This window comes from Corvus hawaiiensis, chromosome 15 (genome assembly GCF_020740725.1).
Source record: "Corvus hawaiiensis isolate bCorHaw1 chromosome 15, bCorHaw1.pri.cur, whole genome shotgun sequence".
Taxonomy (NCBI): Eukaryota; Metazoa; Chordata; class Aves; order Passeriformes; family Corvidae; genus Corvus; species Corvus hawaiiensis.
Window position 1 is genome coordinate 17490970 of NC_063227.1, and position 26635 is coordinate 17517604.

The 26635-nt window shown below is 46.1% G+C and overlaps 1 protein-coding gene across 1 annotated transcript; it reads left to right on the forward strand.

Moving 5' to 3' along the window:
- Positions 1–26096, forward strand: UBE2D2 (ubiquitin conjugating enzyme E2 D2). Its single transcript, XM_048319798.1, has 7 exons — positions 1–111; positions 8898–8961; positions 12592–12623; positions 12715–12792; positions 12877–12982; positions 22779–22872; positions 24421–26096. The coding sequence occupies exons 1-7, from the start codon at positions 88–90 to the stop codon at positions 24464–24466; spliced, it is 444 nt and encodes a 147-aa protein (XP_048175755.1). The 5' UTR covers positions 1–87; the 3' UTR covers positions 24467–26096.
- The last annotated feature ends 539 nt before the right edge of the window (positions 26097–26635 follow it).

Sequence of the window (26635 nt, forward strand, 5' to 3'; positions counted from 1 at the left end):
CCTCCTCCCCCCCTCCCCTCGCAAATAGTCCCGCGGGCCGCCCCCTCCCTCCGCCCGCGCCCCTCCTGCCGCCGCCTCGCGCACACAATGGCGCTGAAGAGAATCCACAAGGTAAGGGCCGAACCGGCCCGGCCCCGCACGGCCCCGCTCCCCCCGGCCCGCTCTCCTTACATAACCCGGCACGGCCCCGGGCCTGCAGTGGGGGGGGGGCGGGCAGGCCGGGCCGGGCCCGCCCGGGTTACCCCCCCCACCCCCCCCCCCCCATCCCCCGGGGCTCGGGCCGGGCGGCAGCGCAGGGGCCGCTTCCGGGGCCGCGGCCGCTTTGTTCGAGGGGGGCCAGGCCGGGCCTGCCCGCGGGGCTGCACCGCGGCCGGGCCCCTCTGGAGCAACGTGGCCCCCGGGGCCGGGCCGGGGCCGCGAGGGGGCGCCGGTGGCGGGGCCGGGCCGGGGGTGGCGGCGGCCCCGGCAGCTGCTGCGGCTCCGCGGGGGCTCGGCCCGGCCGGGGGAAGGCGCCCCGAGGAGCGGAGCGTGGCCCGCGCTGGAAGTTCCGGCGTGGCTCGTCTCGGAGCTCCGTGTCCAAGGGCTCTTCTGCCTCCCCCAGCAGCGACAAGGATCGCGGTGACGGGCAGCTGAGCGCAGTAAACCTGTCACACTGTAGTGTGGTTTGCTCTTTTAATGGAGCTAGCGCTGTTCTACAGCCTGAGTCATCCCGCAGGCTTGTACGGAAGGCTACGAGCTTCCCTTCTCCTGGAGCGGGAGCTGTGCCGTGCTCCACGTCCTGGCGTTTTGGAAAAACACTGCTGCCCAGTCCACTGTCGTCTTAGGGCAGTGTTTGCTTGATCATCAGTGTCTTTTATCAGGAAAAAAATCCTCGATGGTAATTGAAGTCCACTTGTATTACCTTGGTGACTCAGGCAGGGAATTTGTATCCTTTTCCCTGCAAAATGTATAGCTGTCAGTTTGGAATCTGTACAAGGTTCAGGTGTAGGAAACATCCCTCCCATAGTGTTTTTCCTCTTGATCACTATGTACATTATTTTTTATCTAGAACTACCTGTAAGCCCACTACCTCACAGCTCACTCTGTAGCCCTCTTTGGTTTCGTTTGTAGTGTTGGGTCTGTGTTAACATCTCTGCTTTGGTTGTAGGTTACCTTGCAGGCTTTGTGAAGCTTCATGTGTCCTACTGATGAGGTTAAGCTCAGGTGGAGAAGAAGATGGAAGAGAGTTTGAAGCCTTACTTATGCTTGTGGAATAGGTAGCACTGGGAAGGGAGGTATTTGGAGTATGATTTTAGACTGTTGGATTTTCCAGCTGCAGATCCGGTAGTGAGTTACATAAGGAAGTTGTGTTGCAGCTGAGTCTTGCTTCTCTGCAGTGTTCTGTCCCTTATTTTAGTGGTCCTTGGGGCATTTTGAGGACTTTTCCAGTGTTTGTGGGCTCACAGGTGCTTTGGATGAGCTCTTGCTCCTTGACAGTGGGTTGGTAGACCTGAGAGACACAGCAGTGGATGTTGAATAGGGTAAATATGGCTCTGGGGGGCACACACAGGCAGTGCAGGGCTGTCGTGGAGAGGCTGAATCTTGTGTCAGATAACTCAGGAAAGCTGCTTGGTTGTAGTTCAGTGCGTGCTGAGGGTCAGGAGTCAACACTCTGAGAGCACTTGTGTTTCCAGGCTGGTTTGTAACAGGAGAAAAGCTGGATGTGTGGAGTCTTTGTTAATGTTGGATGCTTATGGACTGACTCTTCATGCTGCTTTTCAAAAATAAAGACTCCTGAGAGATAATGGGGACTGTGTAGGGTTGAGAGTCTTCAAAGCCTTGGGAAGTAGCGAGAGCATCACCAAAGCAGTTTTGTGTGAGCTCTGCAAAGCGCCGAGAGTTTCAGTGGAGTGAACGTGGTGGCTGTGGAGTAGAGGAAGGTGATGGGGCTGGAGGCAGCATTTCCACAGAACAACGTATGGGGAGGGAAGTAAATCTGCCTGTTGTAGCAGCCCAGCTGCTTTGAAAGTTGGATGGGAGTGAAGCTACAGGCTGGAAGGAGCGCTCTGAGTGAGTTGCTGTGGGTGTCTCAGTGTAACTGCTTCAGTAATCATGGCTGGCTGTTTATGCTCCGGCTATTTTAAACCCCGTGGAGAGCGCTCCTATCATCATCTCAGGGCTGTTCTGGTCTCTGGGAGTGTGCAGTGGCCGTCCCTGTCAGGATAACGAGGAGACAGCCAGTTTCTGACCTTTGCTGCTGCAGCTTGTGTCAGGAGCAGAAGCCTGCAGAATGTGGATTGAGTAGGAATAATCCCAGTGGGCTCGAGCACAGAGACACGATGGGAGAGAAAACTGCTGCTTTGGCTTTTTTTTAAGGGTGTTATCAGTCATGGTATATCAGTGTGCAGGGCTCAGTCTGGCCACTGGCTCTTGCTCTTGGCAGTTTGGGTTTTTACTGAACTCCGAAGGCTTTCTGTGAGGTTTTTGTCAAAATTTTTGTGTCCTCGGATAACACAGGGCTGAGAACTTGGAAAGGAAAAAATCCCAAGAGTGAAGGTTTGATACAGTGTTACCTGAAATGGCCTCTTGTATGTTGAACTCGGCTGGGCTGCGAGAGGGGCAGAACAAGCAGTGAGCCAGTAGTGTTGTTGCCGGCGTGTGAGGCAGCACAGAAACCTGCAGGGTCCGTCCCAGTGTGGCACTGGTGGCACAGTTGCTCGAGCTGGGGTAATGTGTGCACACAGCAGCAGCTGTTCGCTAAGCAGATGCTCCAAAAGAGCTCAGGCTGGGTGAGACCTGCTCTCAGATTGCTGCCTGTGTTACTCACCACAATATTTCGGGCAGTGCAGCTCCAAATTCTTGTTTAGGTGCTTTTATTGGATCATGGGTCTGAAACTTGAAGTGTTTTCTTGTGAGAAGTGCTTGGGGTGTAAGCAATACTGCCAGGCAGAGTCCTTGTGGGTAACACTGAAGTACAGCAATTGAATTGGTATTTTTATATATATGTAAAAATGATCTGTTTTATCCTGAATGTATTTTATAAGATAAGCAGTGTGAAGCAATCCAAGGGTGGGATGGGAGGGATATACAGGAGGGCCAGAGTGAATGCCTTCCATTTTAAGGTTTAAGCTGAAACCCTTTGGATTCAGCCACATCCCCATCTGTGTTGCTTATCTTTAGGGAATGCAATACCTTTAACTGGATAACTAGGGCACCGTTTGGAGTTCTTTGAATGGGAGAGTGAGGAAAAGGTTAGCTCATTGTCTTTCACGGGTTCCCCTGTGTGATCAGCGGGTGAGGGGGAGGGGAAAGCAGCAGCTGTGCTTGAGCCCTGCTCAAGTAAAACACTTTCTGTAGCAGAGGAATTGGGGATTACTACTGCTTGTAATGCATAGGCCCCAAAACCAGGTAACTGAATTCTGAATTCCATAGCGCTGTTCCTGTTTAGCTGTGGAAGAGGGTGGTAGTGCTTGCTGTAGTCCTGGAGTCCAGAGCTGCCTGAGCTCCAGAGATGCTTAGGCATCACTTCTGCCAAAAGGAGCAGTGCCTGGGGGTGGGATGTGTGAGGGCAATGGTGCAGACCAGCGCTGGTGGTCAGAGTTGTCGTTGTGCTACCTGTGCTGAGCAGACCTGGTGTTATTTCTGTGCTGCCAGTTCTGTACCGCAGCCAGTGGGAGCAACTGGGTTCTTCCGCTGGGCCTCTCGCTGTGTGCGTGGAGCTGCCAGCGCAGCCCATCTGTGTTGGAGAGCTTGTGTACAGAGAATGCTGCTGCAGCTTCTGTTAGCTAGAGAGGTGTTTTGATACTCAGACTCTACACCAGGAGGAAGTTACACATTGCTTTGGTCTTCTTCCTGTTCAGACTTTGAAAAAAAAAAATGTAAAAAGGAAAGGTGACAGTTACATCAGAGCTTGTTTATAGCATGTGCCTTGGTTATTGCTGTGTTTCATGACTTCTCGTGCTGCTCTCTTGCCTTCTGACTTTTGCAGAGTCTTGTGAGGAGTCAGAGTTGGAGGATCTTAGTGACTTCAAGCATTGCAAAAGCAGTTTTTGTCAAAAGGAAAGGATTAAAATGCTTCTGTTAATTGTGGTGACAGCATTAGAGTGGCAGGTACTCTGGAACGAGAGTCCTGTGGATGGGAGAGCACTTATGGACACTGTAGGGAATTGCTAGTCTGACCTTGGTGCACGTGTGTGACACTGCCTTGTGCCCAGTGCTGCTGGGCAAGCAGAGAGCAGAGCTGAGGGAAATGCCTGCTGGATGCAGGCTCTGGCACCTGGCAGGGAGATGCTGCTGGTCCAGGGAAGGTGCACAGGCTCTTCCCACTCTCCTGTCCTGTTGGCCCTGCACAGGGAGCTGGCAGCTCCTCTGTGCCCGGTCCTGAGGTGAGGCAGGGTGTGATCAATTCGACTTTGGCCCTCATTCCCTATTGCTTGGCTTTACTCTGTTGGGAGCTGGGAACAATTCGTGGCTAAGTGGCTACAAGTTCCTTTTTGGTTACATAAGTCAGGATTTTGTAACATCTCCCTACACTGCCTGTTGCTGAAGGGCTCAGGGGCTTCAAGCAAGTAAACTTGCTAAAGGCAGATGAAAAGCTTATTTCACTTACAGCAGCAACCTGAGGCAGAAGTTAGGTTTATAATCACACTAATGTGGTTTCTCAGTAAAGTACAGTGTGAAAGCAGCTCAAACCGGAGCAGGGTGGAAAGCCCATGGAGTTCAAGCTAAGAGGACTTTGGATAATATAGAGGGATCCATATAGTGTGTTGGAGTGGATTTGAGGAGCTCTGCTGTGTACCAAGGCTTAGTAAAATTGCTGGAGCTGACTGTTAAAGTGTGCTGGCTTTTTACTTGCCTGATTGGCTTCTTGATGTTGGCAGTTATGTTGGTTATTCTTACTGAAGGCTGTGTTAGCATTAACCTAATCCTTAAAACTAGTCTTACCTTTTGGCCAGAGCAGGTTCTACTAGGTGTGTGTTAGACTGGGGAGGGATTTGTTGTCTAGAGGAGTAAATTGGAACTTCATTAACAAAAGTCTTCGGAGTTGATAATTATAACTTGAAACATATGCAGGGTTAAACTTATGAGACTTAAACCATTTGTGTGTGATAGTTCTTTGAAAGCTTCTTGTGCAGTTTGTGGATGCCTGGGTTAAGGTATGTATTAAAAGCAATGTACCAGCTCCTGGGAAGCAGAACAGGAGGAGGGCAGGCATGAGGGTAGCGTGGGGTTGAGCAAGGCTGGTGGCACTGGTTTACCTGTGAGCCTCAAGGCCTTGCTGGCAGCTGATGCCTTTCATGACTTGGGAACCACAGCTGGGGGATCTGTGGTATAAGCACATTCCATCTTCCTTAAAATGCTTTCCTGGAACCCCTGAGTAGGGATTGGTTTGTTGGGAACTTAAGAGTACAATTATATTGGGTTTTGGAGCCTAAATGTCAGTTTCTTGTGAGATTTTTGTAGCTTTTAGAGTATCTCCTTTGTGGATTTAATGGCAGTCGTTTCCTTCAACTTGGCCTTTAGGCAGGACACCTTGAACCTTGTGCTGTGCTTCCACTTCCTCATTTTTGCTAAGGGACTCATTAAGAGTTGTGAGATGCGTCAGGTTAATGGTAGGATCCACAGCAGTGGGCCCAGCCCCAGGGGTATTTTGCTGTAGGGGAGATGGCAGAAACTTTAAATTCTGTAAGATACCTTCAGCTGGAAAGCCAGCTCAGGGTGAGGCAGCCCTGGGAGCTGAGTAACTCAAACTGGAACTTGGTCTAAAGGCTGCTTGTAAATTCCTGAAGCAAAATCTGCATGTGCTTAAGGATCAAAAACTGTCTGGAGTGGAAACTGCTGTGGCTTTCTTCAGGTTTTGGCTTAATATGAGTTTGGTCAAGGTCAGGCTTGATCATGGACCAGCAAGACTTCCTGGATCACAGGGGAAAAACAGTGGGCCTTGCAACTTGGGATCCAATACATTCAGGTTTGTAGGTGATACCCAACTGTAACTGAATCGTGCATGTGTTACAAGTTCCAGTTTTATGGGAACTCTGGAGTCATTTGTTCCAAGTTACAGAAACCAGCTGGTTCTCAGAATCCCTCAACAACAACACCTGGAAGCCAAGACCTCGCTGGGTCTGGTGTCAGGCTTGCGATACCTCGGGAACTGCACGGGAGCTGTAAAAGGCAGAGTAACCTCTGGGACAGGTGCTGAGCTCTGTGCAGCAGCCGTGGGTGTGTTCCTCTCTGTGTTTACCTGGTAGATGCAGCCATGTGCTGCTCCTTTCCTGTTCCTAAACTTGGCTCTGCAGGTGTGACAAGTGAGTAGTGGAAGTCTTAGAGCAGCTGGAAGGGAATGGCATGGCGTGTTAAAGGGCTCATCCATGCCCTGCCAGGAAATCCAGGGGTGCGTTTGCCTCTCCTGTAGGCAGAGGCAGCTGGTGCTTGCACTCCAGAGAGGTCTTGGGGGGTGAAGGGGAGGAGTTGAACTTGTTCTCCAAGCTGTTCTACAAAATTTGGGAAGTTTTGTGCTGCAGGGGCTTGAATTGGTGCAATACCTTTTCAAGCACAAGGAACTTACACACTTTTTTTTACACAGACCTTTTAATCTGTGATGTTTCACTCTGAATTTACAGAGCAGAACCTGAAATCCCACCTTGTCACTGAGACAAGTGGTACAAGTGGTTGTTGTATGTCATCACTTTCTACTGAGATAATACCCAGGGCTTCAGAAAATTCAGAAATCTCCCCAGAACTAAAGATGTAGAGAGTGAAATGGTATTTTGATGAGAAGCTGCTGCTACTACCTGAGCTTCACTGGTGCCTCCGTGTCTGTTGGGGACTTACCTTGTGGTCCTTCTGTTATATCCAGTTTGGTGAAGTGGTTGGTGCATTTGGGTAGCAGGATGTAGGGGGAATGTCAGGGCAGATCTGGAGCTGTGTGTTCTCCTAACTGGTAGAATATGTGCCTAAGCTCATGTTTGTAACTATTTCCCTTTTATAGCAGGGAAGGTGCATGTTGTGTGCTTGTAAATATAATCCATGTAGATTGTGCTCCTGCATGGAAAACATGGATTTTTACAGTTGTACCTTCTGAGTCTTGTGTATGCGTAGTATTGATGCATAAAATGGGATGAGAAGTGGTAAGGAATTTTATTTTAGTAAAGTGTGTTTGGGGTTTTGAATATGATAGCATTAAAAAGTCTTTCCAGAAAATCAGAGTCCAATACTGTTTGGAAGTGAGCTTTACTCCATACACCTTTAGAAAGAGTAGATATATTGCTATTTTTAAGTTTTCATGTCTGTTCTTGGGAATCTGTGCATGTGTAGACTCACTTCATTCTTTGTAGCCATGACTAGACTGACCCTGAAGAAGTCTGTGTGTAGGTGTCTCTATGTTCCTGTGCTGCCCTGATGGTTCAGGGTGTCTCTGGGCTTGCTGATGCTGAAGCAACTCCAAAGGACTTTGTGCCTTCAGAGGACATGCTCTCTCTATCTCCAAGGAGGGAGAATGCTCTTCAGCAGGTGCTGCATGCTCAGTGTCTGCTCCTGTTCGAGTCCATGCTGAACACCAAGTGGAAAAAGCCCAGCAGGAGCACTAGAAAAGCTTCTTTAGTGTGGTGTCAAATCAAGGAGGCTTCCAGCTGGGCTCTCTAGAAGCTGGAAGCTGCTGAGGGCAAAACCCAAACTTGTGTGTGTGTCAGAGCCTGTGAAGCTTTCTGGGGCACTGTATCCAGAGGGGGAAACCCAGAGATTTACCTGTTGGATGTGAGGCAGCATTCGTGTGTTGTGGGTTTGGTTAGTGGTGGCCTCCCAGTTCCTGGGAAGTAGAAGCTGGAACTCCCAGAGATCATCTGTTCAAGAGCTTAATCACTGCCTGTAAATAACAAAAGGCCATTACATGACAAATTTCTTCCATTCCTGCAATCAGCTTGTCTTAATCATTGTACTTAAATGTTTTGTCTGCCAAAAGCCTGGTATGGAGATTCCAGTTTGGTCTGTTCTGGGAGGTGAAAAGCTGAACACACAATGGACCAGGGACAGCATGGGAATGTTTCCTGAGCACTAGATAATAGCTGTAATCCTTATCTGGTGTGTATTCAGCTTTCTAGACTGAGTTCACAGAGAAAAATAGTAATATGTTTGGGCCCATCATGCAAAGCAGGTCAGTGACTGAGCCAGAAATGGAGCAGGTAAAGTTTGACTTCTAAGTTTTACTCTGTTTGCACTTCCCACTAAATAGCCACTTCCTGAGCAAATGGCTGATGTGAGTTACTGCTAACAGTAGCTCTCTGAACTGTGCCAAAATTTTGCTTCAGATTGAAGCTTGGTATAGTTCAGGTGTATTGTGAGTTACTCACCCTGTTCAGACTCATAATAGGATTTCTTCAGAGGAAAATTTGACTGACACAGCCCCTGAAAAGTGGGGGGTTTCAATGAGGTCTATAGGTAAGGAAGGCCTTCTGTTTCCATTCTGCCTGTGGTCTCTGATGTGCACATGTGGAGGTGAAACAGCCACAGGTGATGGGAGCTGTGGAGGTGATAAACTGGATCACCGTAGCTGGATCAGCCTGGGAACTCTTACAGTTGAGCGAATAAAATAAGGCTGATACTGAGAGTTGTTGGATTGAGGCCATGTTATCTCTCAGTGACCCGAGGCTGGTGGAAGATACAATACTTTGGTAATGCTTGGGACCAGTGAAGGCAGACCTGACAACCCCTGTGACGTGAGGATTGCTGTGATTCAGGGCTCTGGAGCCCGGACAGGTCACTGAGGCCTGTGCCAAATGTGTCTCCTGGGTTTAAGATGCAACTTTACTTTCCAGAGTCCTGGCTATTAGTTCTGTGGTGCTGCCAGAGTGCCCCTAGCAGCCTTTGAGCAATGACATGGTTGTTTTTGAAATAAAGTGAAACAAACTCTTCCTGTTTTTTAGGAGTTGAACGACCTGGCACGTGATCCTCCAGCACAGTGTTCAGCAGGGCCTGTCGGGGATGACAGTAAGTATCTGCTCTCAGCAAGCACCTGCCCTCTCCCATGTTTTCCTTTTTCCTTCTGAAGTGGGATGTCCAGTTCCTCAGCAAGGAGAATCCCTCTGTTTCTTTTAGAGTACTACATAATACTCCACATCCTGATCTTAAATTTGCTGCTTGTCTGTATCTCTAACACCTTCCTTGTGTATCAATGGTATTATGCCTACTCTATTGATTGGGCAACTCAATGCACATCTTAAATTGCACCTTCTAAATTAACTGTTCTGGAATTCTCACAGGGGATGGTGTTAGAAAACCTCTGTGGTCAAACCAGCAAGCAGCTGCCCACAGCCTTCTGAACTCAAATATCTAAACTATACATGGTGTCTGAAAACTGCACTCAAATCAGTGTGCCTGCCAGGCCCTGTGTAAGGGACAGCCTCAGACAATCTTCTTGGCCTTCCCGTGCAAGTCTGTTCCCCTGGGCTGTGATTTGGAGTTGTTACTCTGTTCTGTGCTCACATTTTCCTGTAGCAGCTCCAACGTGGAAAAGGCTCTTTGAGAACCCTTGGAAGCTGTGACTGCAATGCCCCCTAAACAGCACACACTGAATTTGCTGTGCAGTGTGGTCTGACAAGTGATGTCAGCAAAGCATCTAGGCTCCTGAGAGAGGGGAGAGTGAAGTAGGGAAACCCTCCTTCCCTGTGCTGAGAGCTCTACACTCAGGTATCCTTTCTAAAAGGGAAAAATCAGCTGCCAAGATATTTCTGAATTACTCAGAGTAATTCAGTAATTACTTTCTGAGTTACTCAGCAGTGCTGATGTGTATAGAAAGTTACACATTCCTGTAGAAATGTAGGGCTGCATTTTAAAAAAGCACTTGAAACCTGAGGGTGAAAATACTGAAATTAGTGGGAATGTTCCTGTTCAGCAGTGCTTTCTAATGAGTGGAAGCACAGCTTGGTTTTGAGAGTGTTTAGCAGTAGGGTCAAGCTTCTAGTCACTTCACAACCTATTTCTGCTTCCCAAATAGTATTTCAAAGAGGTTTGTAGTTTCATAGACAAGAAATTACTAAAAGGGAGAGCCAGTCAGAGGCTTTTATTCCCTTAAATTAGCAAGTGTGATTTGTGCCGTGATAAACTACTTTGTGTTTTCCAAAGCCTTCTCAAAGGTGATAACGATTGTCTGGCAGAGGAGGTGGTAACAAAAGTTGGTGAAGGCTGAGAATGGAAAGTTACTACTGAGTACAGAAAGCTTTAAAGTACTCTTCAGTTCTCCTGGTCTGAAAGACTTCTAATGAAAGACTTTTGTTCTTGAGAGCCACAATTTGGATGTGTGTAAGTGGATAGCAGTGGCAGCAACAGAAAGGTGCCTTCTTCCAGGTCTCCATGCTCCAGGTCTGCCACAGCTGCCTTGTCAGAGCGACATTTCCCTGAGTTCAGGACACGCTGTGCTTGCAGAGTGCTGTCCTGTGGCTATTCCCAGCTGATACAAACTGTGCCCAGCTATAAGCTTCTCATCCCTGTAGTTCATAAACCTTGGAAAGTAAAGAGCTATTCCTGCCTTGTGAACTTGTAGGAATGGGATTTTCTTGGCAGTGCAGTTTTAGCTTTTCTTCCACCCACCTCACGCCTGTGTTTTGGAAATGTGCTTGGGACTGGATGACATTGGTGTGCTTCCAGTGACTTAGCCCTTTCCAAACATGTACCTGTGCTTACCTGCTGAAAGCCAACAGCCCCCTGCCTTTGTAAATACCTCTGTATGGCTGATTTCAAAGGAAAGAATCAATTGGAACAAGCTCTGCATGACAAATCCATCTCGATGTTCACCAGACTTGTTCTGGATGTTGTGAGGATTTAAAGCTTAGGTTGAACAAGCATCTAAGTCTGGGGTGGGAGTTGAGTGGGGGGAAACACAAAACTCCCTTCTAGCTTTCAAAAAGTTGAGATTGCCTGTGGATATGTTTTTATTTCTGGGGTTTTGTTGGGTTTAAGGGAATAGTTGGTTATTTGAGGTTCTCTTTTTAGTGGTGCCTCTACAGAGCAATCACAGTGAATCTCATCAGCACCTACTGGTGCTTGTGAGATTTTTTTACTGGTTTTGTTGTGATTGGCTACAATCTCCTGTGGGATTTCTGCTGCCCCTTTGTCCTCTCCTCCAGGTTTCTCCCTGTCCTGCTGCAGGTGACAGGGAGCTCCTGGGAAACTGTCTGAACCCCTTGAAGATGGGTGAATGCTACATGGGAGCTGCTGTCTTGGTTTCCTAATTCTGCATTGGATGTAGTGTTTCTCAAAGCCAGGCCCCTGAGAGAGGGGATATTTAAGTAGGGAAATCCTCCATCTCTGTTAGAGCTGAGAGCTCTAAGTTCAGGTATCCTTTCTAAAAGGAAAAAATGAGCTGCTAAGATCTTTCTGAATCATTTCTGAGCTATTCTTCAGTGCTGAAGTGTATAGAAAGTTACACATTCCTGTAGAAATGTAGGAGTAGATTAAAACAAATGTGTTCCAACCCAACACTCTTCTCCCCTGGCCTTGCAGGGCTGCTCCCACTCTGCTTTTTTCCTCCTTCCTTGTATGAGATCATTCTGAGCTGTAATGCCTGTACCATGTGTAATTAAAAACTGCTTGTGCTAGATGAGAACAGGTAGTACCATTCCTGCTTTTGGCCCAGGTAATCCTGACGGCTGTGGACACCAGGTGCCAGTGAAGCACAGTCACTTCCAGGTGGCTTCATCTCTTGTCCTGAATACTTCACTTGAAACAATTGGAGTCATCTACAGCTCCCCAGCTCTGAAGGTGCTGTGTAGGTGACATCCATCCTAAGGGAAGCTTCCATGGTCTTAACTCACAAATAATTTCCTAGGCTGGTGCTCTTTGCACAGGAGCCTGTGGAGACACAGGAACCCTGAGAACTCCCCAATGTGCCTCCTACAGACTATCAGCTTTGACTGTTTTCCTTTCCAGCACAGCAACATTCTTCACAAATCCTCTGTATTACCAGGTGAAAGTTCTCTGGGGCAGATGCAGACAAATGCGGATTAACTTCTGTCCGTCTAACCTGAAGTGTGTCCTGACACATCCTGTTCCAAGTATGGAGCTGACTGTCATTCCTCCATTCTCTTAAGACATTTCTTTCTGCTGCTTCAGTGAAATCTTGAGGCCTCTCTGGAGATTAGGCTTTCACACTGTGAGGACACCACTGGTTTAGGTCACCTCTGTACGTGTGGTTTACACAGAGCTTGGGCTTCCTGTCTGTGTGTCACGGGTCTGAGCAGGAGAGCAGGTGTGAGTTCATGCTAGACCTTTGCTGTAGCTGGCTTGAAGAGGGCGATCATGGGTGCTGATTCATTAGAAACTACAAAGTTTAAACTCACAATTTTGAGTCTGAAAAGTTGCCTGGAACTGTGTGGATTTTTATTGCAATGGGATTTTTTGCAGGGCACATGTGTCGTACCACAGCAGTCCTGGAGCAAGGACCAAGTGACTATGGAGTGCTGAGTGCTTCACTCTGTCTCTCTTTAATTCCTTGGCTCGCTTCCCTGCGGCCTTTCAGAAGGCTTTGTTTTTAAAATAGACTTTTCTGTGCTGCTTTGTCTGGAAGAAAGTAGATCATTACTTGAGCTTCTCCAAACTGAAGTAAATCTCTCTCTCTTTCAGTGTTCCATTGGCAAGCTACAATAATGGGACCAGTAAGTATGAGAGAATTGATGTTCATGGCTTTTTATGACTGGTGGTCTTGTAGTAACTCCTCAAGCTGCAATGATTCCTTTTCATTAACAGAACGACAGTCCCTATCAAGGTGGAGTATTTTTCTTGACAATTCACTTCCCAACAGATTATCCCTTCAAACCACCTAAGGTGAGTGGCTTCTGCCGTAAATCTGTTACTGTGTCGTGTTATGTATATTTATGAACCTACACTGAAATTTTCCTTCTTCTGCAGGTTGCATTTACAACAAGAATCTATCATCCAAATATTAACAGTAATGGCAGCATTTGTCTTGATATTCTACGATCACAGTGGTCCCCAGCACTAACTATTTCAAAAGGTACCTCCAATACTTATTTCATTTTACACTGCTAAAATGAAGTACTGATTTGGGATGTAAAAACTGCTGCATTCCTTCTGGATTCCACCATTTCTGTGGTCACTGCTTCTGTCCTGTGACTCTGCATGGAGCTTGCAGCCAATTCCTGAGCACGGGATGCTTGGGACATCCAGCTTCCCTGTGGCCATAGGGAGACATCAGCTTTGCCAGTGGATCAGATAAGTCTTACTACACTGAGTACATACTCCTACCACCTCACCTCAGAACATTTTAACTAAAAGTACATATAGAATTAAACCTAGTGTGTGACAATAGAAGACTTTAATGTTCAAAATACACCCAGAGTAAAATATGTAAGGGAGCAGCTGTGGCTTTTAAAGAACGGTGAAGTTTTTAATTCTTTGGCATGTTAAAAAGAATCTCTCTTTCAAGGGAGCATCAAAACTCCATGTTGATAATTTTTTAACAGAACTTCCAATGGTGTGGACTACTGAAACATGGTTTAAAACTTACCTAGCTTGAACAATATAAAATAATTAGCTAGTATCATCTTGGTCCCTGTGAACTGTTAGCTTGTGGGGCACTGGAATATAGCCTTTGCCTGGTAAAACAATATTCATATTTAATGTAAATAGGAGGCTTTAAACACCTTGAAAGAAGACCCAGGTTGTAATTTTTTTGGCTATTGAAACTGTAGATTTACAAACTGTGGATCACGTTTGTAGGTCTAGCCACAGCTGTTTAGGAATATTTGGAGTCTGTCCTGTGCGTGATCATGTCTTGACCCTTCTATTCTCTATCTTCACACTGTCCTTGTAATCAAATGCTGCAGTTGTCACATTGATTACATTGTCCTTCACAGTGTCCCTGCTCTGAGGCTCTCCTGTTGCCTGTCCTTCTCTCCAAGTACATGTGATATTCCCAGGCACTTTCTGGTTCAGACAGGTGATTCCTGGTACATCCCTTGGACATCATCACTGTCTGCCTTTCCCTGAACCCACAGAAGTTCCCACCTTCCCTGTCCAGCTAAAGGCATTTGTAGAAGCAGATGGAAAGGCAAAACAGTATCTCCTTGTCTCTTGTTAGAAGTGAATCTGCTTGTGAGCAAGGCTCAAAGCCTTGAAAGAACTGAATAAATGGTATCAGTGAAGAAAAAATGATTGTCAGGTTGCTGCAGTTTCCTTGCAAGTGCTCAGTCAGTACTGGCTGCTCTTAGAAGCACCAGGCTAGCCCCAAACACTGATGTCTGTTCTGGTTTGATTTAATTGCTGCTTAACTGGAGAAAGTGCTGTATTGTTTTAGGGAGTCTGAAGTGACCCATATGGGTGGTGGGGTGATAGCATGATTGAAAATACCAGAAGATAGACTGGAATTAGGACAATTGGGAAAAGATGGGGCAAGAATTTAAGAGGCTGCTCCAGGGTGGCAGTGAACTGCCTATTAGTGGCTGTCAGCTTTAATCACTCAGAAAATACTTTCTAGTGTTAATTTTACTGCCCAAATACAATTGCAGTATGCTCTTACATCTCAGTCTCCTTGTGTGTTCTGCTTTGAACTCCTTTTTTCTTACCCTTTTCAAACTGTATCCTTGTGACTCAGCTGGAGTAAGCCATGGCATCAGAGTGGCTGTTCTGTGCCACTTTGCCCCTTCCAGTGCCCCTCTCCCTCCTGGGTTTAGGGGGCTCTGTAGTGCTGATCACTTCTCTCATTGCTGACCAGTTCACCTGAATGCCCACACTGTGCTGCACACAGCACAACATCCCCACGGCTCTAACCTGGGAGAAAACCTTGTCCTGGTTCCCTTGGGCTACATTTACTGAAGGAATTAGAGCAACAAAGCAAATTCTTAGAGGCGACTTTATATGAACTGGGAATACTTTCCTCAGAATCACAGGGATGTCCTGTCAGAAAGCAGACCTCAACTTCAGAAGCAAAGAGCTGATATTTAGGGGAAGTGTTCCCATCTTGAACAAATGAAAATGAAGTCCACAAAGGCAACTTGAATCTTTCAGGGTTGAAATCTTGTGTTCAGTCAGATTAGAATGTGTCGTGACAGACTTCAAGGATGTTTCAGCTTTCTAGTAACCGATCAGCCTTATCAAAGAATGAATGTTGTGTTAGTGGGAAAAATTGTTGGATTAGGTAATTTAGGGTGAGTAACAAGACTTACAACATTCAGCAGTAAGCTCACATCCCTTCCAAAGCAGCGGTTTATTATTTGTAGTGTAGATTTCTTAGGGTATTTCTTAAATTGTGCCACCCTTTAAATTGGATGCTACTGGGAGCAAGCTGTTTGAATTTAAAATCTGTAAGCAGATAACTTGGGGCACAGCTATAAAAAAAATGTATTTCCTACTGATGGAGAAATCTGGGAAGACTAGAAACAGTCCTTCTAGGAAAGATCTTACCATGCACAGCTTCCTCCTGAGGCAGCACTGTCAGCAGCTTGCTGTTATGCTCACAGTTAACGTGTGGTACATGAAGATGTTTTTCACCTTAACCTGCAAGGGGAGAGGGGAAGGGGTGTGCAGAAGTTGCAACCCAACTTCCTTTGGGTTGAAAGTGCCACTTTTTGGTGGAAGGACTGAAAAATCATGTCAGTGCTACTTAATCATTCCAATTCAGTGGTAAAAGTAGGGGTCTTGGCACCTCAGACTCTGGAGCCAGCTGTCTGTAAGCAACTTACTAAAGTGATTGTGGCTATGATAGAGGTGATGGCATTTTGGGGTTTTGTTCTGTCCCTCCTACAATTGTTAAAACAGCTAAAACTTGGGAGAACAGCAGTGCCTGTCTCAGTACAACAGCTGACTTGCTTATATTAGTAATCCTGAACTCAGTGTTCCCTCAAGAATACATACTGGAGAATAAATAATCTCAAAATACAGTCTTAACCACACCTTGGTGGGTAATTTGAACTCCAAGGCTTAAGCAGAATGCGTAGGCTTAAATTAAAAACATTATCTCCAAGTCTGCATAAATAAGAATCCCTGTTGCCTGAAACAGGAGAATGAAGTCTTTTAACATTATTACAGCTATTCTCAGCCATTTTGGGGGGAAGAACATGCTTTCTCCTGAATTTGGCAAGTGTCTGTGCAAGAGTTAATCCTGAACTAAAGCACTTCTGCAGTGAAGGTTGGGCTGATTTGCTGTCCTGTCCCACTTCTGCCCGTGTTTTGTAATGAATGAATCATGGAGCCTGAGTGAATGTGCTGGAGGGCTCTGTGTGGTGAGGGGCAGTGAGTAACCTCAGCCTCATTCGTGCAGGACTTCAGCTCCCACTGTCCAGACTTCCGTGCCTGGTGCAGCGTGGATTTTCTGTGATGCTGCTCTTCATGAATCACTTCACTAAGACTTGCTGGAAGTAATACTACCCAGAGATTGAACTGGACACTCACAGTGCAGTTTCAAAATCAGGAAGTTGGTTTCTGATCATCATCTTGGCTTTTCGTTTGCTCTTTGTAGAGTTTACCCACATAACTGGGGGTGGCTTTGTCACAGAGCATGGGTCAGTCTCAAGCTGTGCTGAGTTGGGCATTCTGAGGAAAATGCCCATTTTTATATTTCAATTCTCACAATTGTAATGGAGCCACTTTTGCAGTTTCCCAGGAGTTACCCTTGCTCCAAAGAAGACTGTATGAGGAGGAGTGGTGCCAGCAGGGCTGTGATCCTTTCCCTCTGTTGGGCACGGATGAAGCTGTGTCTGGAGCATGTGTCCAGTGTGGGCTCCCCAGGAAAGGAGGGTATGGATGTACTGGGGAGAGCCCAGAGAAGGGCCGTGAATGCCAGAGAGGGACTGGAGCATCTCCCATTATGAGGAGGACAGGCTGAGAGCTGGGACTGTTCAGCCTGGAGAAGAGGAGGTTCAGGGGGGATCTTCTCAGTGTCTATAAAATACTTGAAGGGAGGATGTGGAGATGACAGAGCCAGACTCTTCTCAATGGTGCCCAGTGACAGGACAAGAGGTAGTGGGCACAAGCTGAAGCACAGGAGGGTCTCTGTGAACAGCAGGAAACACTTCATGTTTTAGTTTTACTGTGAGGATGCTGAACACCAGCACAGGTTGCCTTGGGAGGCCGTGGGCTTTCCCACCTTGGAGATACTCAAAAGCTTCTGGACATTATCAGAGACAACCTGTCTTAGGTGGCTCTGCTTGAGACAAGATGATTTCCAGAGATCCCTTCCAACCTTAACCAGTCTGTGACACACTGGGCAACACTTAACTTTTCTTCTTTTGTCACTGGAAATTGTTGAACTGACTTAGCAGGAATGCAAGTTGCTTTGAAGCCAGAAGTTTAAACTGCTGAGATTTAAAGGTACACTTCCTGTAAGGCTGGGGAAGACAGCTGGAGGAGTTGGAAATGGGGTCGTGGTTAAGAAATAGGATTTAACTCAGGCGGAGTCCAGAGTTGCTTTCATTTATTTGGATGCATCTTGCCTGTTCACAATCAGGAGCCAGGTATATGAACCTGTTGGTCAGTGGTGTTTTCAGAGTGTTTAATGCTGCAAGCTTAACATCTGTTGGTGCTGATAAAGCTTTGACAACTGTATGTCTCAAGCTTCAAGGGTCTGGGGCCTGAAACTCAAAAAACAGTGATTGTGTAGGAGAATGCTCCTTCCAGTAGTCAGGTTTTTTGCAGGTTTTGAGGACTAGAATCAAAGTAGCAGTGGACCTTGATGTGGAAGCTGCCAGGCTGATGATCAGTGAAGGAGCCCTTGCTGGTGTGAGAAGCAGGGACAGCTGGATGAACCCTTCGAAATGGAATTAAGAATTCCTCAGTAGTGTTACATGTCCAAAGCTCCCATTTCTGCTGGCAGAGGTGTCTCCCAGCATACCAGGCTCACTTAAAACCTGAGCTGACAAATGGTTACATTTACACTCAGAAACTGGGCTGGAGCAGAGGCACAGCACTGTCTGTCAGAGCCCATGGCCTGGTCTCCAGGAGGTGACAAATCGCTTTCCTTGGAAAGCCCCAGCACAGTGTTTGTCATTCACCCAGGACAGAGCAGGTGGGGTGGGCTGCTGCCATTGCTGTGAACTCATGATGGCCAGGGACTGATGCTTCCCTGTTTTATCCAACTGCTCTGTGTCACTGCACGGGCTTTTCCAGTATCAGGTGGTCCTGATACTCCTGTGTGACTCCAGCCAGGATGGAGAGCTGAGTGTCTTCCTGCTGTCCTGACAGTCTGGCATGCAGAGCAACCATCTCAGCACCTTCTTGGTACTGTAACAAACATTTTGTTGGTGCAGTCTCTCTGCCTGCTTATAGATGGACCTTTACTCCTAGATGGATTCTAAATTGGCTCCTCTATGGAGAGCAGTAACTGCACCAAACAGCAGTTGGATCAGAACACACCAGCTGCTTCTTCTGGGTAGCTCATTACCTTGGAAAAATAAGTGCTTTTTATCTCCCTTCTGTGAACTCAGCTGGAGATTCCATTGCTGCTCAGTTGCTTTTCCTTACTCTGAAGTGCCCCATGGATGAGTGCTTTACTGGAGCAAGTTTGTTTGGAATTCCAGCTATACTTAAACAGCAGGATCTGTAGTGGTTGGTACCCTGTGCCAAGGGGGTGGCTGGAGTGGTGGATATTGGACCAGTCAGGCTTTGCAGACAAAGTGAATGATTTGGGGTTTGTGCTTTGGAAGATGAGGATCAGCTGCTTTTAAGAGTCTCTTCACCTCTGAGTTCCAGGAGCTTTAACATGCCTCCTAAATTTGGATGTTCCAGTAGCCAGATGGGCTTTAAATTGTGTTCTGCACTGCTCATTTGGCTAGTGCTGGAAGGACCTGTGGAGAGCTGACATCACGGATTGTCCTGACTAATGACTGAGCTGCTTCATAGCAGAGAAAACCCAACCATGAATTTACATACGGAATTTGCATCTACCCCCACGCTCAGTCTGAGGCGGGGCAGAACCAGGAAGGTGCAGTTGCCCATTGAGGGTGGTGGGCTGACCTTGGTGCTGTGAGAGCACAGCAGAGCAGCTGCCAAGGTGGGTTGTGCACTGGAGAACTGGAGCTGGGCTTGTTGACAAGCTGTCAGTGTCATGATTTTCAGCACAGAGGAGCTGCCTGGAGAAAGAGTGCCCGTGAATTTCAGAGTGTTACGTGCTTTGTAAAGGAAAGTCTTGCAGTGGAACTTGGATCCCAGTTGTGCAGTGTTACACTGGTGGACCTTATTTTGCATGTGACTCAAGCAGTCTTAAGTGTTCAGTGCTCATTCTGCCTGATGAGAATGCATTTCTATCATTGCTCTGTGGGGAAGCTAAGCCCATTTTCTAGAAGCACTTTGTTAGCAGCCCTTCTGCTTGATGAGTTTGGCTCTCCCAGCTCCTTGGTGTTGAGAAGTACTTGGTCTGTGCTAGTCCATGGCAGCAGGAAGCACACTGAAGAGTAAATTGTATCTGTTGTCTGCAGAGATAGATGGGGAGTGTAGTTGGAGGGTTGGAGGTCAGTAGGCTGCCTGGTTGGTGAAATAAAACAAAGCAAAACCAATTTTCGAGTGAAAAGGAGCTTTAAACTGACAGTGGTTTAAGTTGCCTAGTGTTCTGCTGCAGACTGGACAACTCTGACAGCTGAGAGTGATAAGATGAGAAATAGTTCTGTACAGAGTTATTTCAAGGGATGAATCCCTTGAGTCAATGGCAAGTAAAATTTATTTTGCTATTACTGAGAAAAATCCAGACTTGAGTTCAGAGTGCACGCTTGCGGTACATCCGTGCCAGTGAGAGACTTGAAGGGATACTGCCCAGCTGATTATGCTTTGCCTGTGGCCATGCAGGATGTTTAGGTGTAAAGTGTCACTTACCTGCCTTGTGTAGTATTCAGCCTGTTTCTATGGTTCCAAAACTTTTTGAGAATTCTCTTTTTATGTCTAGTATTAATGTTGTAATCATTTGACTAGTGAATGTCAAGGCTTTGCTGTGGAATTCACTGCAGTAATAACTTGATTGCAGAGGGAGGTGGCTTGCTGAGTCTCTTATTCCACAGTGTTGGTTTAACTCGTTACTCTGATGAATCAAAGCTCTCTGATACACAGCTGACATTTGTAAGGGTTGCTTCCTCTTTACCCTTGTGCTTGAAACTTTGAGGTGGTGCCTTTTCCAAGGGGATTTTCTGTGTGTTAGTTGGTCTAAAACGTGTGTATGTGCAGTGTTCTAGTGGAAAGCCTCAGGAGAAACTTGCAGAATTGATTTTGGACAATAGCTGGGTTCAGCAGGATATTAAAATTAAACCAGTTTAGTTAAAAATGCTTTTTTTTTTTTTTCCTGAGGCTGTACAGATAAAAAGGGAATAATGTGAAGTCACCAGTAAGAGTGAGTGTAATGAGAATAGTTTGGAATAATGAAGACTTAGAAAAATAAATCAAAGCAGCTGAATGTGGCAGTGCAGCTTGAAGCTAAATGATTGTGCCCATTTTTATTCAATATTTTTGGGGTGATACTGAAAAGTGAGCTGCTGAGTGTTGGGAAAAGGGGTGTCAGGGTGGGTAGAGAACAGTGGACAGACCTGCAGCGTGGTTCTGCTGATGCAGGCTGAGCCACTGTGTTCAGAGAAGTCCTTGGGTTGTTAAAGGACCGTGATAAGATAAAACTTGAGGGAATAGTTACAACAGTTGACCAGAAAACTTTGATTGGATTTCCTTTGCATTCTGGTGAAGGCAGGGGACAGATTGGACCTGCCTTGCTCATCCTACAGCTGAAGAAACTTCAGTGACCAGAGCAGTGGAGTCTGACAGACAGAAAGAAATGAGCTACAGGAAAATTGCTGGAGAAACAGCTGCTTTGAAATGACACTGATGGGGAGCAGTGTGAGCTGACTGGGTGTGAGGTGGCAGAGAGGTTCCCATTGAAAACTAACATGGGCTTTACTTGATTTATGTGGGGGAAAAGAACTGGTGCCGGATCTTTGCTACAGGTGCTAAATGTGCTGTGTGCCTCGCTAAGGGACAGCAGTTCAGGACCCTCCTGCAGGCCTCCTTCACACTCTGAAGCTGTGCCTGAGAGGGAGCTCAGTAAATGGTCCCTGTGTCAGTTGATGGTGGAGAATCATTAAGCTCTTAACTCTCACAAGTGTACTGTGGAGAACTGGGAGAAAAGGTTGCTCCTTTTTCTAGAACCAGAAATATGTTCACCTAAACCAAGACCAGTTTATTAGCAAACTTGTTTTAGAAGCTTTGAACTGGGAATTGATAATTCATTAGTGAAGGGTCTACAGAAACAGGTGGGAAAACTGAACTAAGTGGCTTTGTTCTTGGGTTCTTGGTGCTCACAACACTGAGCAACTCGCTCAGTTTAGACCTAGGGAAGCTTTCACTCCTGTCCCACTTAAAAAAAACCTGAATATCAGACCTGTTTCCATCTTCTGTCTGGAGGATGGTGAGGCCCTGGCACAGGTTGCCCAGAGAAGCTGTGGCTGCCCCAGCCTTGAAGTGTCCAAGGCCAGTTTGGATGGGACTTGGAGCAACCTGGGACATTGGAAGGTGTCCCTGCCCATGGCAAGGGGGTGGAATGAGATGGGCTTCTAAGGGTCTTCCAACCCAAGCCATTCTGGGATCTGTTTTGTTGCCTCTCTTTTAACCTATTTTAACTCCTTTGTTGGTTTTATGGGCTGCATGCTGTTTCCTTTTAGAATAGATAGCTCTGCCTCCTGCAAGTGGTGGAAATTGGAGCCAGATTTGTGTTTAGTGTCTTCAAACTCCTCACTCTTGTCATCTGCACCTTGCTTGGAGGCTGCACTGTGACAACTGCTTTGCTGCAATTGGTGAAGGGACATATGGAGTTGCACTGTTTGATCCAAACAGGCTGAGAGAAGGGAATGTTTGGCATTTTTGGGAGTGGGGCAAGATGTCCCTGCCATGCCTGGTGTAGTGTTGTCCCAATATGCTTTGCTTATAACTTACTGCCTTCTCCTGCCTTCTCTGCAGTGAGTGTAGGAATGTCCATGTGCTATTTGTGGCTTTGCAGCAGTGTCCTGGCTCCTTGTATGGATGAGGGTTGTCACTCTGCTGAGTGGGTTGTGCCTGCTGGGGTATATACACTATGTATTTACAGTGAAACACTCCAGTTCTAGGCGTTTGTGGTGGTAGCAGTGCAAGGAGCTGGGCATGCTTGGGTCATTTTGAATGCTGTTCTACACTTAATCCATTCCAACTCTCCGTATGCTTGGAATTAAGTCTCAATTCACTGCAAGACTGGCTTATTTTTAAACAGATCTTCAAGGCCAGGTTGGATGGGGCTTGGAGCAACCTGTGCAGGTGGAAGGTGCTCCTGGCCATGGCAGGGGTTGGAACAAGATGAGCTTTAAGGTCCCTCCCAACCCAAACCATTCTGTGATTCTTAAGTAGCTGTGAACAGCCCTTGCTTCCTTCATCTCAGCTGGACTTGTCTGTTGTTTGACTTTTGCTTAGTGCTTCTCCAGGTCATCCAACAGTGAGGTGTCTGCTTTAGGGAACAGCTGAATTTTGGGTGCAAAAGCAAAGGATGTTTTCCCAGAGGACTCTCAGGTACCGGGCTCAGGCAGAACATTTCTGCCTTGTAGTTTAAGGCTGCTGCTGGATACACCTGTCCAGGAGGTTACTCACTGTGATACTGTGGTCATGAAAAGTTGTGTAGTTCACTGGTAAAAGGAGGTTTTTCAAAATCACTCAGCTGAATGATGTGGGATTGGTGCTCCTTGGCAAACTTAAATAAATGCTGCTGATGCTACTGGCTGGAGGGGAAGGAAGTGCATAGGCTGACTGGTGCAGGTGTCCTCAGCTGTCCTGGAACTAATTCAGTGTCTCTTTTCTCTCCTTAGTACTTTTGTCCATCTGTTCTCTGTTGTGTGATCCCAATCCAGATGATCCTTTAGTGCCTGAGATTGCACGGATCTACAAAACAGATAGAGAAAAGTGAGTATGGAAGCCAAAACCCATGGAATTTGACAGGGCAGAATCCACACTTACACAGGAAAGGGGAACTCTGGGGACCTGCTTCTTGGAAAAGAGTGAGAGTGAAAAAAGGCAAACCAAAGCTCTTAACTGTGTTCGTTTCAGAGATTTTTTTGGTTTTTTTCCTGGGATGTATATAGTGCCACCGTCTGAGCTGCTTTAATCCCATGTAACCACCAGAGGGAGAGCAAGTTACTCCAACGGGAGAATATTCCATGGCAGCTCTGGGTCTGGAGTCATACGAAGAAATAACAAAAACTCCCTGTTTTGCCTTCACTTGACAACACAAGGGAAGAACCAGTGGTGTAGAAGTGGGGCAGGAAGACTCTCAAGCAAGTACAGAGAAACTTCAGTGCTGACAAGCACTTTAACAGTTTAGTGGTGTTGTAAACACTTCCTACCTCACTGTTCCCTTCCAGATGTGATCAGGGAAGGGAAAATAGTCCACAGGTTTGCTTTCTCTCCTGCATACTTGAGGAGCAGTGTTAGAGAAGTTTATGTATCCTGGTTTTGAGAGCTGCAAGACCAGCATACTTGGAGACACAATCAACAGTGATTATCTGCAGTGTCAAGTGTGCAGGACTCCTTTCTATTTTTCCCAAAAATAGGGAAATAAGTTTTGGGTTTCAACAGAAGTACTTGCTCCTTGGGTAGTCTCTGAGCAGTAATGTGAAGGAGAGAGTTAGTTATGAGTGGATTGTCAGATTGTTTAAGCTGAGGAACATTTTCTACAGACTAGATTCCAACACCAAACCAACTTGGTGTATGTAACTATAGGAAACTTCAGGCTGTGTCTTACTCTACAAATTCTGTAGAATATGAACAACTTGCCTTCTGTTCTCAGAGAGAAGCTTTCAGCAGTGCAGTTAATCACACAACTGCTTCTTTTTACACAAGTATCCTGAGCTTCCCCCTGGCTGTAGAGGGTATTTGGGTGCGAAAGCTACAGATTTCTTGGAAATTGAATTATATCGTGCTTTCAGAATAAAAAGATTCTGATGGACAAATCATTGTGTCCTGACAGTCATCAAAATAGCAAAGTGTGTAGGAAGAAATAAGGCTGTTGGGGTTTAGCAGATGAGTTGATGGCAGGTACTGGGCTTAACTTTGAAGGGAAGCAGGAGATGGGGGAACACGTTAATCTATTTTCCAGAATGACCAAGGGAAACCCTACAGTAACAGTTGCCCTGGGGACACAGCAGATGGGGCTGGGGGAGGCACAGATAAAGCCTTTCTGAAAATCCTTTCCCCTCAGCCCTGTTCTAGCTCTGTTTTGTGCCTTCAGTCACAAAGATCTCGTATTCCTGTTGTAAATATGACCAGGTATTTCTTTTCCATGAAGCACTGTGGGCTTTCTTGTTTCCCCTGTTTGCTTAATGTTCAATTTTGCTCTTAAATTTTACAAACTGATAATAGTACAGTGATTTCATGCCATGTGTAGACTAGAGTGCTGGAGCTGAAATACTGTGTGGATGCCATGTTAAGTAAATCCTCTTTTTATACATACAGGTACAACAGAATAGCTCGGGAATGGACTCAGAAGTATGCGATGTAATTAAAGAAATTATTGGATAACCTCTACAAATAAAGATAGGGGAACTCTGAAAGAGAAAGTCCTTTTGATTTCCATTTGACTGCTTTCTATGAGCCCACGCCTCATCTTCCCCTGTGCACATGTTTACCTGATACAGCAGTGCTGCGTGTTGTACATACTTGGAACAACAAACTAGAAATACTGTATTTCCCCGTACCAACATTGACTCCTAGCAGAGAAGTGTGTGTGTGAAAAGCTGGTTCTTCAGTCATAACTTTGTGAGCCTAAAAGCATTCCTTGATGAGTTAAATTGGGAAATCGAATGGGAATGGGGAGAGTTCTGGTGGGTTTCAGATTTTTTAGGGACAGTGTTGCTGATCCATGAAGGATTTTAAGTGGAATCCTTTTAAACTCATAACAGTTATGAAAAGCAAGGTGAAGAACTTGAAGCTGTTTCTGTATTCATTTTATTCTGAAGGACCTACACCTTAGGTAAATGTTATGACCAATGAGAAACTGTACCCACATCCTGTGTTTAAGGTCTAAGTTTAACCGGTCATCATTTAAATGGATTGGAGCTATTAGTGCATCAAGTGATGTTGATTTGTTTCAACTCTCTCCCTCCCTTCATACTTTTTTTGGTTTGTATGTGGTTTCTCAGTTAATACCTAGCTAATAGCTCTTATTTTTTCTTAAGTTTTTTAACTGCTTAGGTCTTTCTGGATGTAAGGGTAAAAAAAAAAAAAAAATATCCATATGACAGAAAACTTGTGTGTATTTAAAGACCCAACTGCTCCCCTGGAGCTTGTACGTTCAAGAATTAATTAATCTGTGTAATAAACTGATTACTACAGTCATTACATATAACTTTGTGTGAATAGGCTTTTAATTTTCAGGGCAGTTTGTTACAGGCTTAAACTAACGGTGGATTTCTCTAAAAAAAACCTTTTGGGCTGAAGTTGTGAAGCAGTTTGGTTTGCATCACACAAGGCACCTGAAGAGGCAAACAGGAGCTTGAGCACTTAGATGAAATCAGGATGTGTAGTGTGCCAGGAACTTGACTGTTAAACCAAATAAGCAGTTTACTAAATGAGAATCAGAGTGACATTTTACAAAGCCTGATGGTATTACTCCCACTTGCATGGGACCTAACACAATGCATATGTACTGTAGGTAAGTGAAACCTTATGTAACTAAAAAAATGGATGTAAAAGGGTAAAAAAAAGAAAAAAACCTACCAAACACATCAGCACAAACTTTCATAAAATGTAGCTTTTACATAATTACTTTGCACTAAACATTTGCAAATGTTCATACAGTTTTAAATTGTACTTGTATATGTCTTTTTTTTTTTTTTTTTTTTTTTTTTTTTTTTTTTTTTTTTTTGGAACAAAGTCTTCACTTGAATCTAGTGAAAAAATGTAGTTTGAAACTTTTCTTTGTATACAAGTGTATTTGCCAGCATCGTTGGTGTGACAGTAGGTGAGTCTGCAAGTTTATCTCCTCTTAGTAGAATTGTAACCCAAGCCATCGGGCAGGAGAGGCTGGAGCCGCTGGCTCTCCGGCCACAGGGTCTGTCCCAGCCATTCCCAAATGCATCTTGACACTCTTGCACAAACGAGGAATAAATGTCCACTGCTTTTGGTCTAAATCTGTTCCTCTTGTCTCATCTCTCGATGTCCTGGTGTTGCAGTGCTGGGCAGGTGTGAGCCCTCCTGCAGGGAGCTGTGTCCCTCTCCAGAGGCACGAGGACCCCGCTGCTCTGCTGGCCTGGGGACAGTGCAGCTCCAGGGCTGGAGAGGGAAGGGGAGCACGTGGCCCACTGGCTGAGGGACACTGTAGGGTCACAGGGGAGGGGGGAGAGATTGGTGAGCAGGGCTGCAAACCTCGGGTTGGGTCACCTGAAACTCATGGCACTCATGTTATCCACAGGGTGTCTGGAAGGCAGCCTGTGGCCCTGGGTAACACCTGTGGCATCAAAACTGGAATGTAAGCTGGTGGCTGCTGGTGTGTCTGGGGTTTGTGCCAGCCTGGATCCATGGCTGTGCTTTTCCTGACCTATTGTGCTCCTGCTGGACTCTGCAATACACCTTGGCCATGGTGGAGTTGCCCTCACATGTTTTTCCATGGGGTCACTGAGAGGTACAGGGAGGGGGTTGCACTGATTGTGAACAGTCTGAGGGGGTTCTC